Genomic DNA, 17,501 nt, shown 5'->3' with positions numbered 1-17,501 from the left:
TAACCTCCTCTGAAGCCCACGGTCTCTGATTTTTGGTTTGTTTTGGTCTAGTCATTTAGAAGGTCTGCAAAACCCGAAAGCCACAACCACAGAGACGCGGCTGCTGGAGCTGCAGTCTGTGTCCACACTGGCTGCTTGTGACACACCCCTGTGACCAAGACAGGGACAAGAATGAGAAAACCCGGAGGGTGCCCCACCTCGGCGTCAGGGGAGGGGCCTGTCCTGCAGCCCCAGGAGCCTGGAATCTGCTTCACTGAAGCTCCAGCTGTTCACACTCAGTGTCAGGTGACCTGCCAGGCTGCTAAGCCCTCAGAGACGCAGTGCTACATGTTAGAACAGATGGGCCAGGGGTCTAGGCAGGCTCTGAAAGAGGCAACAGGATCCAGATTCTGGTACAAGCCCAGCGTAGAGCAGATCAAGAGAACACACCTTCCCACTGGGAAGTGCTGGAATGTTTGAGTGTGAAATGGAGGTGCTAGATCACGCGTGCGTGTGCATGTGTGTGCATGCGCTTTGGAATCTTCCCATGCCTCTGCTCCTTCAGCAAGGACAGTAGCCCTTACCTCAATGAACTCTACAAACAGGGAATAAGTTTGAAGCTCTGAAATTCCGGCAGCCTTGCATGCTACCTGTGAGCACCAGCAGGGAGCTAATTCTGTGACCTCATTTTCTTTTTATGAGTTCTCTCTGGCTGTGACTGAGGACTCAGGTGCTGGGAGTACTTATGATCCTTGGGGCAGGGAACAGAAGACCAAGCAAAAGGGGCAGAGGCCTCCTGAAGATAGCAGGGCCCCCGCAGTGCACTTCTCGAACTACCGTAGTCTCCCCGAGCGGATATCTGTAAGCCCTTTCTACTAAAGTCCTGTTAGGAAACATCTCAGGCTCTAAAAGACACCGAGACAGCTCATCTCTGCCTGGACCACACAAAAACAGGGCCTGGCTGGGTGCCAAATAAAATTTTATCTATACAAACAGGTGCCAAACCTGAGTGTGCCAGCTCCCAATGCCTACAGTATGTCAGTCAGGTCTGGAAAGCAGCCGTGGCTGCCACCAGTGCTGCCCCCAACAGTGAGTCATACCCAATGACCCAGAGGCAGGTGTGCGTTCCTGGCCTCTCACATGCGCCATGTGTAAGGGATAGGCAGTTGGCCAGTGTGGCGGTGAAGTTAGGGTGGCGTTAACGAGGTGACTCCAGGTCAGAGCATTCAAGGACTAGAATGGAACCCTTTCTCCCCTCTGACCGTGTTCAAGCCAGGGGACAGTCTCTTGGTAAATGTCTACTAGTTATACAAAAGAACAGAGCCCTCTGATATCCCCCAATGGACAGAGAGTATGAGTAATGAGTCCATGAATGTCATGAATAGCAACCTAGACTCAAGGGATGTTTGTTACTGTAGCTCACCACCCCCATCCTAACTGATCCCTGGGGACATTTGTTACTGTAGCTCACCACCCCCTGTACTAACTGATTCCTGGGGATGTTTGTTACTGTAGCCCACCACCCCGTCTTAACTGATCCCTGGGGATGTTTGTTACTAGAGGTCACCATCCCCTGTCCTAACTGATCCCTGGGGACGTTTGTTACTGTAGCTCACCACCCCCTGTCCTAACTGATCCCTGGGGATGCTTGTTACTGTAGCTCATCACTCCCTGTTCTAACTGATTCCTGGGGATGTTTGTTACTGTAGCTCACCATCCCCTGTCCTAACTGATACCTGGGGATCTTGTTACTGTAGGTCACCACTCCCTGTCCTAACCGATGCCCAGAGATGCTTCTCTATCACTGCCTGCCTGATCCATTTGCATGGAAGGCAAAGGTGACAACTGAACATCACGAGTTCCCAAGGTGAGGAAGCCAGGCCCTGTCTAGTCTCTCCTGATCCTTTCTGACTCAGTCAGAAAGTAAGGCTGGAAATCCCTGAGGGGAGCTAGTATGTCTTCAACGTCTGCTAAATTCCAGCAAGTATTTGTTTTTAACAAAACAGACAAACCCCAGGTATGGGGACTTCAGCAGGCACCTGATTTAGCTAGGACTGAAAGCATTTGTTTTGCTTGTGTTTCTCCTTTTTCTGTGTAATACTGAGGACAAATGGTCCTGATGCTGCAGTGTCGAGGTGGAGTTTTCTCCTTCGTCTGTGTGTAAACACCGTGACAATGTTATAGCTTTATAATGATAGGGCTTTACGGAAGTGTGGGTCCCTTTGACATTGACAGGAAGAAATGTGAAGTAAGATGAAATGGTATAGATTTGAGAATATGGTGACATTGTGAGGGTCCTGGGGACATATGAAGTGGGGACTTGGGGATCTGGTTGTGTCTTCCCTTCACAGACCTGAGGTAGGGGCTGGGAGAAAGCCATCCTCCACACAGTGTGACTCAGTTCTCCAGGGACCAGGTTTTGCCATTCAGAGCCTGGGTCATCCTTGGCCCCACGGTCCTGTCCTCATGGGAACTGGAAGAACGGTGTCCATCCATTGGCCACTGTATTTACCATAGAGAAGGATTGCGGTGTGGCTAAAACAGTGTGAGTTTACACCTCTGTTCTCCACCAGCCAGGCATCTATGGTGGAGGTGTCTCCGTTTGTCCCTGTCTGGCCCTGGTCTCTGGTAACTCCCAGTGCCTTTGACCATGCAGACATTTCATGCCAGCTCATCTGTTACCCCAAACACCCTTCCTGGGGGTCAGCACCCAAGTTTTCCTGTTCTTACAGCACACCCTAGTCCCCATGGCCTCCTTTAACTTCATAGCATCTTCCAAATGAGATCACGTTCATGGGTACCAGGGTTAGGATGTGAATCTGTCTTCTCGGGGGACACAAGCCAACCCCCAACATCCTCCTCTGGTGTTCTCTTGCTGAGCAGCGACAGGCAAAGAGTCCTGGAACTGTGCCCCTGAGACGCCCAGGCTAAGCAGAAATTGAAACCACCCAGGCGAGAGGGGCTTCAGAGGCTGCCCAGGCCAGCAGCAGCTGGCTGTCATTCGTCTCGGTCTCAGGCAGCAGTAGCCCTGCTGTCCTGACCTGGCAAGTTCAGGCCAAGAGGCCGCGGTAGCCATCGAAGGTCAGGGCGCCCTCCCTACAGGATAAATAGAGTGGGTCCCAGCCAACCCTTCCAGAGGCCACACAGTATCTCTTTCAAAGATCTCAAAACATCCAAGCAGACCATAGCAAATTGACTTTATTGTTTTAAAACCAGCCCCTTCTAGCCGCCACCACTCCTCCCCTGGGGAAAAATTCATAATAAACGTCCCTGCAGTGTGCTCCTCTGTCCTCCTCTCTAATGTCAGCCCCGAGCCACCATAATTCACGGTATGCCCTGATACTAGGCATTTATTTAACATTTCTCTGTCACCACTTTGATCATGCCACCACCCATCAGTGGCCAGTTTAGTACGAAATGAACACAGCCAACCCTGACTGGAGACACACAGGCACATTGGTCAGAGGACAACCTCATCCCAAGAAATGCTGTGTACCTCCTTAGAGACAGGGATTCTAACTGGTCTGGCATCACAGATTAGTGTAGATTGGCTGTTCAGTGAGCCGCAGGGATCCATCTGGCTTACACTCCCTCACTAAGTGTTGGAATCGTAAACAGTGACCTCCATACCCGCCTTCCTTCTTTCCTTCCTTCCTTCCTTCCTTCCTTCCTTCCTTCCTTCCTTCCTTTCTCTTAATGCAGGTCTGGGGAATTGAACTCGGGTCCTATTTACACAGTTTGTACTTACTAACTGAGCCATCTTCTCAGCCCAACCGGTGCTTTTTGTTTGCTTCTGTTTTTGTTTTTGGAGACAGGGTTTCTCCGCGTAGCCTTGGCTGTCTTTGAACTCACTCTGTAGACCAAGCTGGCCTTGAACTCAAAGAGATCCACCTGCCTCTATTTCCACCTCCCCTCCTGAATGCTGGGATTAAAGGTGTGCACCACCACCACCCGGCCCAAGGGATGCTTTTTGACAGAAGAATCTGGAATAACCTTTTCCAGTAGGGTCACACTGTAGGAAGGTGTTTTGGTCAACACAGTTGTGTGGTTTCACCCATGACACCCCTCTGTAGCACTCAGCTCAGACGGGAATCAATAGTTCGGTAGTAATTCCTTTCTAGAGAATTCTATAGTTTTGCATCCAGGATCTCATGATACCCAGGTAAGCAAATTTGGGGGTTCAATATGGAGCCTCTGAGGCTACCCAACTTCTCTCCGGCTCTGTTCTTAGTAAGTCTCAGGAGTAGCAGCCCCCATTCCCAGGGCCTCAGTTTCCACACTGTGCGATGCAGGTGACAGATGGTCTCCCTCATCACTGAGGACCCAGAGAGACAGGGATCAAACATAGGCCAGAGCTCAGCTCAATGTAATAGTGTTTCCCTGGGTGCTTCGCCTCAGATGATTGCTGGCTGTGGGCTACGGGACTCCGACCCTAGTCTTGGGTCCCCTCTCTGCATAACACATCAGCAGGGTAAGCCTGGCTTGCTTCAAGTTACTGTGTTCCCCTATGAGCTATGTCTCTAGCTCTTCTGCCACTTTAAAGGCCCTTGTGGCCCCATGAAGCCCACCCAGATAATCCAGAACTGCCTCAATGAAGGTCAGCTGACAACTTCCATGCCATCTTCAACCTTAGTTCCCGTTGCTACGTAACCCATGCAGTCACAGGCTTCAGCAACAAGGACTGGTAGTGTAGGATGGGGATGGGTAGGGTGGGGGTTACTCTCTGATGACCACAGTTGTCACCCATCAAGTACTGAGCCATAGCAGCCACTGCAGCTGTGACCAAACAGATCAGCACTGCCCTGCCCTCTCACGGAGATCCGCCTGCCTCTGCCTCCTGAGTGCTGGGATTAAAGGAGTGCGCTGCCACCACCCGGCCTGCAGTCTACTTTTTAAAATATATTTATTTAATAAAAGTAGTGTCTCAGAGGCCAAAAGGGTCACAGAAAAACAGAGATGGGGGAGGGCTGAGAGGCTAGTGGGGCCAGAGATGGCCTGGTTGGGAAGGGATTTGAGCAAAAGGCAAAGGGCACCAGGTGAGTCTCATGGGGAGGTTCAGGGAAGGGCATTCCAGACAAGGAACAGCCCCTGGAAAGGTGGCATGTACTTGAGGGCGGAGGAGTGGCAGAGCCAGCATGGCCAGAACTAAGGAGGTGAGAGGTCAAGAGAAGCAGTGGGGCCAGAGCCTGGATCAGGAGGGCCATATCTGAGCCTCCAAGGAGGCAGGCAGGGCTGGAGGATCTGAAGACAGCATCCCCGGTACTTTCCCAGGTCACGGAAGCAAGTGTTGTCATCTAAGAGGCTTGGGCTGACCCCAGATCATTTCTGTGTGGTTCTGGAGGCCGGAAGCATGTAGCAAGTTGTAAGAGGGTTCCACCTGGAAAACTACTCTGCTGCTCCCTGCCCCACTCCCCCACCCCACCCTGCTGCCATGTTGGATTCCTATCAGGATCCCTGTATATTTCTCTACCACTCTGGGGAACACTAGCCTGGTTTTAGGGCTCATACTTACCTGGCAGCATACTTGCAAAGGCTGTTCTTTAGCCATGAATTTTAGGACACTGGGTACTTATATTTGGAATGCACTGGCTATGGAGAACAAAATTTCAGGCTCAGAAAAGGCACGCTAGAGGCCATTATTGTTGGACTCTAGCGTCCAAACACCAAGGAGGAGTTGCCCCCACTTCACACACCACAGCTGATGCAAAAGCATGAGGATTTTATTAATTCTGTCATGACAGGGTCCCCCAGCATTCGGGAAGCCGAGGGACCTCGAATAGCGGGTACAGTCTACTTTTAAAGGGGCCACAGAAGCAAGGGGGGGTTGTTCTTTGACTATTCTGATTGGCTTATTCGAAAGGGCTATTACCAATAATTGACTGGAGAGCTGTTGCCAGATCAGATGAGGTAAGAGGTCATTTTGACCCCGTTTCCCAGGGGACCGAACCAAAGCATATGTATATGGGTAATTGTTCAGGAACTGAGTACGTGCGAGTGTAGCTGTTAGGTCCTTGGTTCCCAGGGGAGGAGGGGAAGCACTATGGCACAGAGCCTGAGAGGATTCAGAATTGTCAAAAATGGCTTTAGGATTGTCTTAAAGTCTTACATTATAATATGGGAGAATCAGCGTCTTACATTCTGTAGATGTAAACAAACCCTACTACCTGCTGTTTGTAAAAGCTCTCTGTCAAGATCTTTTACAAAGACCTGCTTTTTTAATGTAATGTCATTTAGCTCCCTGGTAGGAGTATCCTGAGATATGTGTGTGAACCTCCCAAGGCTGACTGTGTATTTGGAAAACACAAAGCATCTTTAGCAACCCTAAAATAGAAACTTGTGAGCACCCATACGAACGCAGAAAATGGCCTAAGAAAGTCTATGGCTTTCTGGGCTGTAGTCTGTATCTAGGACCCAGGATAGGTGATGTTTCTGGGGCTCCTCCTAACAACCTGATGTCCTTTCCATCAGCCCAACATTCCCTTCCACCCAGTTCTGTCCCTAGTGCCTCTGGATACATTCCAGATACCTGTCACTCAGGCTAGAAGGTTTTCAGTCTTTGCGTTTTTAAATTTATTCTACATTTATTTGTGTGCATGTGCCACCACACCTGTGGAGGTCAGAGGACAATTTGTAGGAGTCAGTTTTCTTTTTCCACCATGTGGGTCTGAGGATCAAACTCAGGTTCTCAACTTGGCAGCCATCACCCTTCCAATCTAAACCATCTTGCTGGCCATCTTCCTTTATATTTTAATTCCCCCTCAGGCAGACCATGGCTCCTGAACATGGAGGACACTGGTGTGGACCTGGCCAGCAGACCCCTCTGCGTTAGGAAAAGGGATTGGGCAGCATTGATGAGGGGTTCTGCCCAAAGTTAGTCCACAAGCCTGTCTTCACAAAGCCCAGCACAGGTGTCCCGTTCGTAGGTGACAGTCACATCACTTTAAAGTGGTGCCAAAGAACTACAGCAAGAAGTGACCAGTGCCGAGTGGTCAGCAGCTGGCTCAGCAGCTGGCAGGGGTGAGCCCTGCCTAGCCACTTCCCAGCCTGCCATGCAGAACTGTGGCAGGGCCACACAGGTCCCCTGTGTGTGACAGCCAGCCCAGAGGGGGCATCTGCAGCCCTCCGTGGTGGCCCCAGTGTTGTTCCAGCCTTATTTATCTTACACTATTTATGTCAGTCATTAAAGGGCCCTGAAGGGCTGGGGTTAAGGGGAAGCTGGGTTCAGCCCTGAAAAAGAGAGGAGTTTCCATAGAAACCGTCGCCATCACATTAAAAAGAAGAAAGCCAGAGGGCAACAGGCCCAAGAAGGGACACTCAGAGTCCCCAGCAGCAGGAGAAGCATGAATCATGACACTCTTATCAGATCATCAAAAATTGGCCAGAGTTCCATACTGAATGCTGGGGGCAGGGCGGGGGAGCAGGTGCAGTGTAAGGCAAGAACCCTTACACCAGGCAGCTCTCCCTGGTCGCCTTCAAGACGTTCAGGGCCCATAGGAGATGAGTGTGAAGATGCACATGGCAGCCTTGTTAGGGGCCTCCCATCTGTCTCCTCCTGGGCAGTTAGGACCAATGTGAGGACACACACAGCAGAGGACCAGGCCACTGCCAGGGCATAGATGATGCTCTCAGCAGTGAAGAGGTCAGAACCATTTGATGGCATGTGAAACCTGGGAAACGAATGGCACACACCAGACCTCACAGACCTGACACCTGTTACCCGAGTACCTGTGTGCGCCCTGTACAAACAGGAACGTGTGTCCCTGTGGCCTGGATGTAGTTTGTCCCCAAAGGACTCCCATGTTGCTCCTCATGGTGCTGATGCTGGGAGGTCCTAGGTCATGAGAACTCAGAAGGTGGTTCTTATGGGATCCCCAGATTAACTAGCTACAGGAGAATCAGAAGAGCAAGCATGGGTCATACAGTTCTCTGCCCAGTGATACCATCTTTCACACACACACACACACACACACACACACACACACTCAACCATGATGGCAGCTGTCAAAAGCACCTTCCTCATCATCTGGTGGCCTGATCTTCCACTCTAGCCTCAAGATTTTACTCCAACCTCTCTTCTATACAGAGTTAACCTGCCTCCAGCATTTCCTTATAGAAATAGAAAGACAGAAGTAAAAAACACACTGAAGTAAAACAGTTTCACACTAGAAACTAGTATTGATCCGAGATGTGCTGAGAGTCTATTTGACATACTTGGCTTGGGAGGTGCACATTTCACACAGTTAGGAAACCCATTTGGAAAGCAGTTGCTAACAGCAAGTAACAGATTGACAAAGGACCTACTGTGTGTTAACAGCAGGTAACAGATTGACAAAGGACCCGCTGTGTGCTAACAGCAGGTAACAGATTGACAAAGGACCCACCATGTGCTCGTGGCTATCAGAACCTGGGAGAAGCCATTGGAAGTCACCTCATCCAGCCAAGTTTTGAATCTCTTCCTTTTGTCACTAATCGTCCCTTCCTTTCGACCATCCACACCCCCCCCATTCTGGTTCTTGGGGTAGAACTTCTAGAACAAATCTGGGGTTCTCCATGGCTTGTGGATGCCTTTTTCCCCTGCGTGCCTGAAGGACAGGGTCTCTGGATGTAGATATCCGGGCTGGCAGCTTCTTGGTGAAAGAGCTTGGAGCATGTGGTGCCGCTCTGGCCTCTGCTGGCCCCAGTGAGACCTGTGTTACACTGCAGGGCATCGTCTGCTACACTGCAGGATCCGTTTGCTTGAACTTGTGAATGAATAAAGATTCTCCCAGGAGCACAGCCTGTCAGCTCTGTGACCCTGCACAAGTCAGAGTCCTCAGTCTGCCCTTCTCCACAGAGATGGTGATACACAAATGTATTTAATGCCCCTTGCTGTGCACTTTAAACCGGATAAAGTGGTATTATGTTCCATCATTTTTACCACAGTTTAGAAAAAAATAGTTTGGGACTGAACATAATTCCAGCACTTGGGAGGTAGAGACAGGTGGATCTCTATGAATTCGAGGCCAGCCTGATCTACAAATTGAGTTTCAGAACAGCTAGGATTATACAGAGAAAACCTGTCTCGAAAACAAAGCAAAACAAACAAACAAACAAACAAAGAGTTACCAAGATCAGCAAGATAGCTCACAGGTAAAAGCACTTACCACCAAGCCTGACACTATGCCCTAGAATAAACACATAGAACAGCGTTTTAGTAACCACAGTAAGCAGGGCTGACACGGCTGTGTGCAGGGTCACCTTTCCTGTTCTCCTTAACCCCTCAGAATGCGTTCTTTTTCTTGTTTACTAAAGACACCGAGGCCAGGGAGACTCGGCTCCAGTTCACGAGTCCTGCCCCCCACCCAAGCCTGAGAAGCACATCTTTTGCTACTCCTCCCCCAAGCCCTCCCTGATGGGGTCCTAACCTGTCCTGTCCTCCTGCAGGCACCACAGGGCTCTACCAAGGCACCAACGGATTGACCAACACGACCGGATTTGGGAGCGTGCACCAGGTAGACATGGCGCTGCCAGTTCTCTTCTCGGTTCTTTCTCTTAATGGTCCCCTTAGCTCAAGGTGCACCACCTCACATACACAGGCCCCACCAAAAATGTGGCCTCTCAGCCCTGCCTGGGTTTGGGGAGGCAAGACTGTGCAAAAAAAACCACCAGAAATAAAATGGCAAGATCCCCAAGATGTCAGGTCTGCTCTTACCTGAGCCCAAAGCATCTAGGAGCTCTTGAATGTGGGCTCTGAGTGCAGTGTGTGCTTTCTCTGGACCATGAGCCTCTCAAGGGGACAGCACATCCTGATCCCTCTGCATCCAGTGGGGACGAGGGGCTTCAGCATTGCTTCGTGGACGGGATGGTTTCCCTAGAACCAGCTAAGAATTAGTCTAGAAAAGAGCTGGATGTGGGGGTGCACACCTGTAATTCAGCAATCAGGAGGGTGAGGCATGAGGACCAGGTGTTCAAAGGTCATCCTCAGCCAACCTGAGCTACATGAGACCTTGTCTCAGACAGCCAAAGAAAAAGTTATATGGGATCTGGAGAGATGGCAGAAGACCGGAGTCTGGTTCTCAGGACCCACCTCAGGTGGCTCACCACTGCCTATAACTACAGCTCGAGGGAACCTGGCACCTTCTTCTGGTCTCCATGAGCTCCAGCATGCATGTGGCATATACCCATATACATTTTTCTTAAAGAATTAGCCTACAGGGGCTGGAGAGATTGCTCAGTGGTTAAGAGCACTGGCTACCCTTTCAGAGGATGCTGGTTTGATTCCCAGCACCCACATGGCAGCTTACAGTGGTCTGTAACTCCAGTTCCAGGGGATCCAAAGCCCTCACACAGACACACAAACATGAATGTAGGCAAAACATCAATACACACAAAATAAGAGTAAATGAATCATTTCAAAAAGAAAGGGAGTTCAGAGAGTTGGCTCAGAGGTTAAGAGCATTGTCTGCTCTTCCATAGGTCCTGAGTTCAATTCCCAGCAACCACATGGTGGCTCACAGCCATCTGTAATGAGATCTGGTGCCCCCCCTTTTGGCTATATATATAATTTATTATATAATATGTATAATAAATCAAAGAAAGAAAAGAAAAGAATTGGCCTACTGGGAGGAGAGTGTGTAGCTCTGCCAGCATGCTTGAGGCCCTGGATCTGATCTCCAGGACTTTGGGGGTGACTTGCTAAAGGACCCTCTTATATAAACTTCCTGTAAATCTGAAATTCTTTCAAAACCAAAGGCCCATGTGTTTCTAACACACGAAAGTGCCAAGAGTGATTCTTAAGTCTAGGTATCTGTCTGTTTCACTCTAAGACCCTGTCACCAGTTAAGACCCCAGAAATTCTGAGTTAGTGGATATGAACTGGGGCCTATGGCATAGAACTTTCTATGAGTGCCTTGTAGATAAATCACTGGCTGTTGGTGATCACTATCATGGTCATGGAGCTCATGGGGATCATGGTGGCAGTGGTAATTACAATAACGGAGATGGTGATGTTGGTGGTGGTTATGATGAGTGATGGGATGATGGTGCTGATGGTAATCATGGTGGTGGTGATAATTACGGTGATGTGATGGAGATGGTGATGGTGGTGGAGGAGATGGTAATGATGGTGATGGAGATAGTGGTGGTGGTAGTGATGGTGATCATGGTAGGGGAGATGGTAGTGATGGTGATGATGGTGATAATGATAATGATAATGATGGTAGAGATGATAAGGACCATGAGCTGAGTGTTTGAAACAGCAATGGGTGCTCCTGGGACTGGGGGAACCACCCTGTTGAACTTCATGCAGCCTGACTGGCATTTCCTAGTGAGGATTGTTCTGGACCCTCGATATTATAGGGGATGCTGCACTTGCAACTTTTTCCTGAAATGTGTCCCACCCCCAGGTCTGTGCTCTCTTCCTGTTCCCACAAGGTCTTCGATGTTACTGTGAATGCTAGGCCCTTCTCATGCTGGAGACACAGCATTGGCCAAGAGACTGTCGAGGCCACACTCCTGTTCTTCAGGCCGCCCCCATCTTCAAACACTCAAATCCTTAAACTTGGGATTTCCTCTGTGTGTAGGGCAGGCAGAAGTATCAGGGAGCTTTGCTCTCCATCCCCCAGCCCCACCTCCAACCCCAGGAGCTGCTCAAGAGATGGCTAGACTTAGTGTGTTCATATCACCGCTCTTACCCCTTGGGAGAAGTAAGCGTGAGTGGGGATTCCCACCACCTCCGCCTTCCCAATCAAGTCATTCTGTCCACTCCTGTGACAGCTAACACAGGGCCACCTGTTTTCACTCTGGCTTCGTCTCTCCTACCCTTGAGTCTCCTCTCCTTTCAGCCTTCCCTACTTGCCCCTGGCTCTTGGGTCAGATTCCGTTTATGGGAAAACCAAATGGCAATGGTCTGGATGGTGGGTGTTTACTCTGAAGAGAAAGCCTGGCCTGCCAAGCCCGGCATCTCCTCACCCAACCCCTGTCTGTTTTTCTCTTGCCAGGATTACCCCTCCTACCCTGGCTTCCCACAGAATCAGTACCCTCAGTATTTCAGCCCATCCTACAACCCTCCCTACGTCCCCGCCAGCAGCCTCTGTGCCTCTCCCCTCTCCACGTCCACCTACGTCCTCCAGGAGGCTCCTCACAGTGTCCCCAACCAGACTTCTGAATCATTGGCCGGTAAGTCCACTTAACTTTGCTCTCATCTGTGCCCGTGGGCTGAGCTCCCGTGTGAAGGAGATTTGTGAGCTGTGGTCCAAAAGAAGCACACGCTTGGATAGTTTTCTGTTGTCACCACCCTTGGTAACGTGCATTTATTAAGCACCTGCTGGTTTCCAGACACTCTTTAGTTTGAACAACTATAAATAAAGGACTCTGGAGATGTTTTTTTAAAGATTGATTTATTTTTATTTTTTACAAGGATGTGTGTCTTGCCAGCATGAAACTGGAGCTACAGCTGCTTGTGATTCCATGTGTGTGCTGGGAACTGACCCCAGCATCTCTGTAAGAACAGCAAGTGCTTTTAGCCCCTGAGCCATCTCAGTGGGACAGTGTCCATTTGATCTTTATAGACCAGAATCAAACAGTCACATGGATACATTTCCAAATCAGAGTAGATTGCCATGATCCTCACAAGAAAGGAGCTTCTCAGTCCCACCAGCTTCCACACAGAGCGGTATAGATCTGAATAACAAGTCACTGGCTAGTAACCGTGGTGCTGGGACTCGAACCCAGGCCCACAGAGCTTCGTCTTCTGTGCCAAGCTAGCTACTCACTGGCCATGTACAATTGAGATGCTTTCTAGAACACGCAGCGGGCAGGACTCATAGGGGCTGGGGGAGCTAAACCACTGGCTCAGCTGTTCTTGCAGAGGGTTGGGTTTGTTCTCGGCACCCACCTGGGGTGGCTCACGACTGCCTGTAATCCCAGCCCCAGGAGGTCTAACACCATCTTCTGAACTCTGCAGGCACTGCACACACACACACATATGAAATAAGAAAATCTGCCTGGGACTTACCCAGGGGTCCTCTGGTGTCTGTTCTCTCAGAGGAGGTTTGGCTGCCGTGACTCTCAGCTTTCCAGAACTTTTATACAGCCCTGAGGTACACTCATCTCTGAGACACCAAGACACCACAGTTTTAGGGAACCCCTGATTGCACAGGACTTAGGCTCCAGAAGATTGGAAAAAAAGAAAAAAACTCTTGTTAGGCAGGTGTAACTACAGGGTCAGGGGTCAGCATAACTTCAGGGGTTCTGACAAATTGTTGAGTCTTGGCCTCCGATCTCAGGACTTCATCCTGCTGGCTACACCACCAAAAAGGAAAGCCTCTCCCTTCTAGACACTTCTGCTAGAGCCCTAGAGTACACTCATTGGCCAGCTGAGTCCCATGTCGGTCCGGCAGCCAGTCTCTGTGGCTTAGGTACAATGCCAGAACAGAAGGTATGGGTCTGGGTCTTAGCCCATAGCTGGATCTAGATAGAGTTTGGTCAGCCCTACCAGAGCCAACAGAGCAAGAGAAAGAGGGGTGGCCAAGGAAACCCAGAACCCCAGAGCCAAAAAGCAGAGGAGACACCCTTACCCCCGATCTGGGTCCCACCTCAGCTGAGAGCTACACAGCCACAGGCTGGTTTCAAACTTGCTATCCTCCTGCAGCGGCTTCCCAACTGTTCCAAGAGGTTGCTGCCTGGACCAGGTGTCTCCAGATTCTTGTGTCTTTCTTCATAGAATTCATAAAGTGCATGCAAATAGCAAGCCACGGGGGTTTTATTCAGGGGCAAAGCAAAAGCCCAGAGTGGAAGCGGCGGGGGACTGGTGGGCCCCAGCAAGGTTGCTCAAGAGCCCTGGTTACCTCTGGGGTTTCCTTTTGTGGGTCGGGAGGAGGAGGAGGAGATGGTTGCCAGGGGCAGAGTGTGGGTGATTTTCTGTTGTGACTGACAGGCCTGGATTACATAAACGTTGGTTTGCTGCAGATATCCTTTCCCATGATGCATCTGGCCTAATCATATGCATGCCCAGTCATGCATAGGCATAAGATGGTAAATAGAAGATTTTCACCAAAAAGGTCACTCAGAGGACAGTTTGCCTCATTGTGTGTACATCTAAAACCAGTCCAGATTGGAGCAGCCCACTGCCCCCAGTTCCAGGATGTGTAGGGCCACAAAAGAGAGTCACTGAGGGGTTGCTAGGGAGTTACTAGGGGCTTTGAGGTGGAGTGACAGCTTGCTTTGTGTGTAGCTCAGGGCAGGAGAAAGTCCCAGTTGCTAAACTATTCTGCAAACCAGGTGTCTCACAGGTGCTGGGGTCACAGGTGCAACCAGCCTAGAGTCTTGTTCTTTTGTTGTTTTGTTTTATTTGAGATAGGGTCTCATGTAGAACAGGCTATCCTACCTACATCAGTAGGTAGCCAGTGATGACCTTGAATTTCCCATGCTCCTGCTTCCCCATTCAGCCTTATTTTGCCTCTTTTCTGAGTCTCCTGGTCTTCTCAGGGTTGGTGGGAGCTTGGCAGCCCAATGTCATGTGGACATTCATTTCTAGCTGTTCCTCGCTAGTTAAGGGGTGGGAAAGAAGCAGTGGGGAGACCTCTCTTCCTGGGCTCTTGTTGTGGTTGTGGGTCCAGATCTGCGTTCCTTTCCCCTCCCTGAGGAGCTCTTCATCCCTGTCCCAAAGACAAATGGAGACACCTGGAGAAGCATCCCAAAGTCCGCTTTGGCAGGAGTGTGGGGCTTGACTGACTTTAATCTTTGTAGTCTCGCCCCAGAATATCTACTGAATACACAGTCCCTTCTCACTTAGCAACTTCAAAATCATTTTTTTTGGAGGAAGAACATGGATCCAGTAAGCTCCCCTCCCTGATCTCGGACTGTCTTTGGCATCCTGCTTCTCTGAATGTAGCCTCTGTGCACTGGTTTCAACAAAGGAGAGAAGCAAAGGGGTTGATGGGAAATCAAGACGGAGAGGAGCTACCGGCGGGAACATGGGCCAGTGGATCCAGAACTCAAAGGTGGACATGACTCATTGAGTGGTGCCCTTCCTGAGGATCTGAACCCTATCAGGAGCAAACACGGGACTCGTGTCTCAAGTGTCCCTTCATAGGGCCCATTCCTCGCTTATCCCTTGGCCCCAGCAATACTAAATACATGGCCTCAGGTATAAATAATAAATAAGTAATAGGTGCTTGGGATGGCTTTTACTGTGTCTCACAAGCTCATATAAAATGTAATAGCATCCCAGGGCTGGAGTGGTTAAGAGCACTGGCTGCTCTTCCAGAAGACCTAGGTTTGGTTCCCACTATGCAAACTGTGGGTCACAGTTGTTAGTAACTCTAGTCCCAGGGGATCTGATGTCCCTCTTCTGACCTCCGAAGGCACCAGGCACACACGTGATGCACAGATACACATACCACCAAACACGCATGCACAAAGAATAAATAAATCTTAAAGTGTTTAGTCTGATGGCATCAATGACTGTCACCTCCAGCTGAGGTCCCTAGCCTCTTTCTCCCCAGTGTCTGTTGCACAGGAAGAGCGTTTAGCCTGTGGGCACACATACGTGTACACACATGTGCACAGACATGTATATGAACTTGCACACATATATATACTCATGCACATACATATGTACACACAGAGATATTTAGTGTGTTCCACCAAACTCCACCTTTATTTTTGTCTAGGATGCCTGGTGTTCCCCAGGTACTCCAGTAGTCTGAGTGACAGATTCCACTGGCTTTCGGCCTTGCCAGGAAGGTCTCTGACTCCTCCCTCCCCACCCAGCCACATTGGAAGACGCACTGACAGGCATGAACATCTGTGCAGACCCAAGAGAGCAGGCACCACAGGTCATTGCTCAAGAACTCCTTTCCATTGCTTAATGTGCTACAAATTACCCGGAAGAAGTTGGAAGGTTGTTTTTTAACTTATTAAACTACCTCCCTTAGCCAGTGAGAGAAGGCTAAACTCTCAAGAAGAGAGTTCAGGTTTTTCTGTGTAATCAGATGACACCTAACGAACTTAGAAATGCATGCTCCCTTTAACCCAACTATTCTACAACTAGGAATTTATCCTAAAGACAACTCTCACATAAATATAAACACCTAAGAAAAAGAATCCTTATTGCAATTAATATCAGAGCATTAGAACCCAAGTTAGGTAAAAGGGGATGCATCCGCCAGAGGCATACTACACAGCTCTGAAAAAGATGTAGGGATGTCTGGCTAAGTGGCCCTCTTTGGACTGCTCTGATAGGTAGACACAAGTAAAAGAGCCACATGTGAAAACCCAGGCAGGGTGTCTCACTCACTCCTGAGATCTCAGCACTCAGGAGACTGAAGCAGGAGGATTGCCATGAGTTCACGTCTGACCTGAGTTACATACTGAATTCCAGGCCAGGCTGAACCACAGAGGGAGACTGTGTCTTACCTCACCCACGTGGAAAAAAAGCAAAACAAGGCATGAAATGTGTCCCCAGGATTTTCTTAAATGGAAATGTAGCTTGAAGTCCATGTTTGCATAGAAATTTCTGGAAAGGTTCAAAGTTAGTGCTCATGGCCATTTTCTCTGGAAAAGAAATCTGGGAATGTAGGATGGAAGGGAAAGACTGTGATAACAGACATCTGTAGGGCATGTCTCAGCAGCGGTGTGTCCCCTCCAGCAGCATCCAGGGTGTGTGGGAGAGAGACTCGCATTCTGGACCAGAAAGCAAGTTCCAGTTAAGTTAGCATTCAAGGCAGAAAATCCATCCTCTGGCAGCATGGAATTAAATCAGTAATAAATAACAAATCCTTCTGGAAATTTCTCAAATGGTTTTACACTTATAATGCACTTCTACGTAATTTGGAGGTCAAAGAAGAAATCAAAAAGAAATTTAAAAGTCCTTTGAATCAAATGAAAATAAAAACACAGCATTTCAAAATTTATGGGATGTCATTAAAGCAGCGAAGGGAAAATTTTAACAGTGAGCGGCTGTTTAGAAAAGAATAAAAGAGACTATACAAAGATGGAGGCATTGGCAGCCCCCGCAGGGCTGCGGGATGCTCCGAGGAGCCTGAGAGACCCATGGAGACCTTGAGGAGAGACGCGGCAATGGAGGGTGAGCCTGCAGAGGGCACAGTATCTCCGGAACAACTTTTAAAAGGCGGGTTTCATGGGAAGATGCTTTAAACAGTGGTTTGTGGAACTGGAAGAACAGATAGACGAAGGATGGAGCAGCACGCTCAGAAGAGAGACATGGAACTAGGGATGCGGTGGCAGCAGCAGGTGTGGGAGCACGGTGGACAAAGGACTATGTAACTGACAGCTGGAGGCTCAGGCCACCACCGGCCTGCTTTGCCCCATCCACACAACAAGATATCTAAGATGAAGAATGGTTCATTTTCTGGATTAAGTCTCCTTAGGTCTCCTGGAAAGACCTCCATGGTGTATGCTGCCACCACCAGCCATATTGATACTTGCTGCCAGAGGCCATGCTGATGTCTGTGGCCTGTACTGTGTCTGGAGGCCATGCTGACATCTGTGACCTGTACTGTGTCTGGAGGCCATGCTGA

General features: G+C 49.5%; 1 protein-coding gene across 2 annotated transcripts in view; it reads left to right on the top strand.

The window, feature by feature from the left end:
• Positions 1-17,501, top strand: part of Eya2 (EYA transcriptional coactivator and phosphatase 2) — a 154,634-nt gene that overhangs the window by 87,590 nt on the left and 49,543 nt on the right. For both annotated transcript variants that reach the window (XM_005362877.3, XM_026787031.1), the window contains 2 exons: positions 9,403-9,470; positions 11,958-12,135. In XM_005362877.3, the coding sequence (XP_005362934.1) occupies positions 9,403-9,470; positions 11,958-12,135 (246 nt within the window). The remainder of the gene's footprint in view (positions 1-9,402; positions 9,471-11,957; positions 12,136-17,501) is intronic.

The sequence above is a fragment of the Microtus ochrogaster genome, linkage group LG8, assembly GCF_000317375.1.
Source record: "Microtus ochrogaster isolate Prairie Vole_2 linkage group LG8, MicOch1.0, whole genome shotgun sequence".
Lineage (NCBI taxonomy): Eukaryota > Metazoa > Chordata > Mammalia > Rodentia > Cricetidae > Microtus > Microtus ochrogaster.
Note: the sequence above shows the minus strand (reverse complement) of the source record. Positions and strands in the feature narration are given on the sequence as shown.